This window comes from Branchiostoma floridae, chromosome 8 (genome assembly GCF_000003815.2).
Source record: "Branchiostoma floridae strain S238N-H82 chromosome 8, Bfl_VNyyK, whole genome shotgun sequence".
NCBI lineage: Eukaryota > Metazoa > Chordata > Leptocardii > Amphioxiformes > Branchiostomatidae > Branchiostoma > Branchiostoma floridae.
Window position 1 is genome coordinate 22,335,710 of NC_049986.1, and position 1,840 is coordinate 22,337,549.

Genomic DNA, 1,840 nt, shown 5'->3' on the forward strand with positions numbered 1-1,840 from the left:
AATGAGCATTTGTAGCCTAATGATCGTACTTGTAGAAGTGACACTTGCGAGGTACCTTGGACTGTAGTTGTAGAAATGAAACTAGTTGGAAAGTTGTAAAAGTGGCAGCAATATGGAACCCATGAGTGTAGCTGCCAACTTAACCTGTCAACCACACTAGTGTCCATTTTACTCCACTAGTATACATGTCTTGAATGCAGGAATGAATGCCTTGTTGGCTGTGATACCATGTCTTGTCTCTACTTGCTGTGGCCTTATGCTCATTCGTCATCCATAGCTACAGAAAAATGTCACAAAAGCAGAAAAGAGGAAAATATGTAAGGGTAATGCAAGCTCCCCATCTTTTCTGGTCCTGTAACAGTTGGCTAGCTTAAACTTAATCTGGGGCCACACCAGTTGGTGTCCTTGATTTTCGTTTTTTTTTCAGCAAAGTTAAACAAGGAGCTAAAAACAATCAGAAAGCCAAGAAACTGAACTGGTGTGGCCGAACATGTGGTCTGTCTTGTTGTCTATGCATTTAATCTGCGCCCAAATCGGTGGGAAAGATGTTCTGACATCGCGGTGACATCAGAGCATCTTCAGATCCGTGTTGTCGTGACGACACAGCGATGTTATGACGTCACGGTTCGTCACCGTCCTACTTGCTGCCGTTGCCTCCTAGAAGAGGTTGAGACACTCGTCAGAAGACCGACCATTGAACGAAAAGAAAACCATGGAGCAAGAGACCCTTATTAATTTAAACCATGTACACACTAACCCTAACCTCTAACTGAAGATGGCTGTACTAAACTGATTACGATAGATGTTGTGTATATTCTGTATAGAGTGACTGTCATAGAATATGTTCTGGGTGTTTCTTGGGCGAATCCTTTGTTTTACTCGCCAAGCTAACAATGTACACATAGGGGCACCCTGTATAAACCCTACTCACCCAGAGCAGAGGTACGCACAAACACCCTATATAAGCCCTACTCACCCAGAGCAAAGGTACGTACAGAAACACCCTATATAAACCCTACTCACCCAGAGCAGAGGTATGTACAGAAACACCCTATATAAGCCCTACTCACCCAGAGCAGAGGTATGCACAGAAACGCCCTATATAAACCCTACTCACCCAGAGCAGAGGTACGCACGGAAACACCCTATATAAGCCCTCCTCACCCAGAGCAGAGGTACGCACAAACACCCTATATAAGCCCTACTCACCCAGAGCAGAGGTACGCACAGAAACACCCTGTATAAACCATACTCACTCAGACCAGAGGTACGAACAGAAACACCCTATATAAGCCCTACTCACCCAGAGCAGAAGTACGCGCGGAAACACCCTATATAAGCCCTACTCACCCAGAGCAGAGGTATGTACAGAAACACCCTGTATAAGCCCTACTCACCCAGAGCAGAGGTACCGACAAACACCCTATATAAACCCTACTCACCCAGAGCAGAGGTATGCACAAACACCCTATATAAACCCTACTCACCCAGAGCAGAGGTATGTACAGAAACACCCTATATAAACTACTCACCCAGAGCAGAGGTACGCACAAACACCCTATATAAACTACTCACCCAGAGCAGAGGGACGCACAGAAACACCCTATATAAGCCCTACTCACCCAGAGCAGAGGTATGTACAGAAACACCCTATATAAACTACTCACCCAGAGCAGAGGTACGCACAAACACCCTATATAAACTACTCACCCAGAGCAGAGGTATGTACAGAAACACCCTATATAAACTACTCCACCCAGAGCAGAGGTACGCACAGAAACACCCTATATAAGCCCTACCCACCCAGAGCAGAGGTATGCACAGAAACACCCTATATAAA

The 1,840-nt window shown here is 45.5% G+C and overlaps 1 protein-coding gene across 1 annotated transcript in view; it reads right to left on the reverse strand.

Moving 5' to 3' along the window:
- Positions 1–415: 415 nt before the first annotated feature.
- LOC118421009 (discoidin domain-containing receptor 2-like) overlaps positions 416–1,840 on the reverse strand; it is a 21,622-nt gene continuing 20,197 nt past the window's right edge. The window contains exon 10 of the mRNA XM_035828141.1: positions 416–657. Coding sequence (XP_035684034.1) covers positions 638–657 — 20 coding nt within the window. The 3' untranslated portion in view covers positions 416–637. The remainder of the gene's footprint in view (positions 658–1,840) is intronic.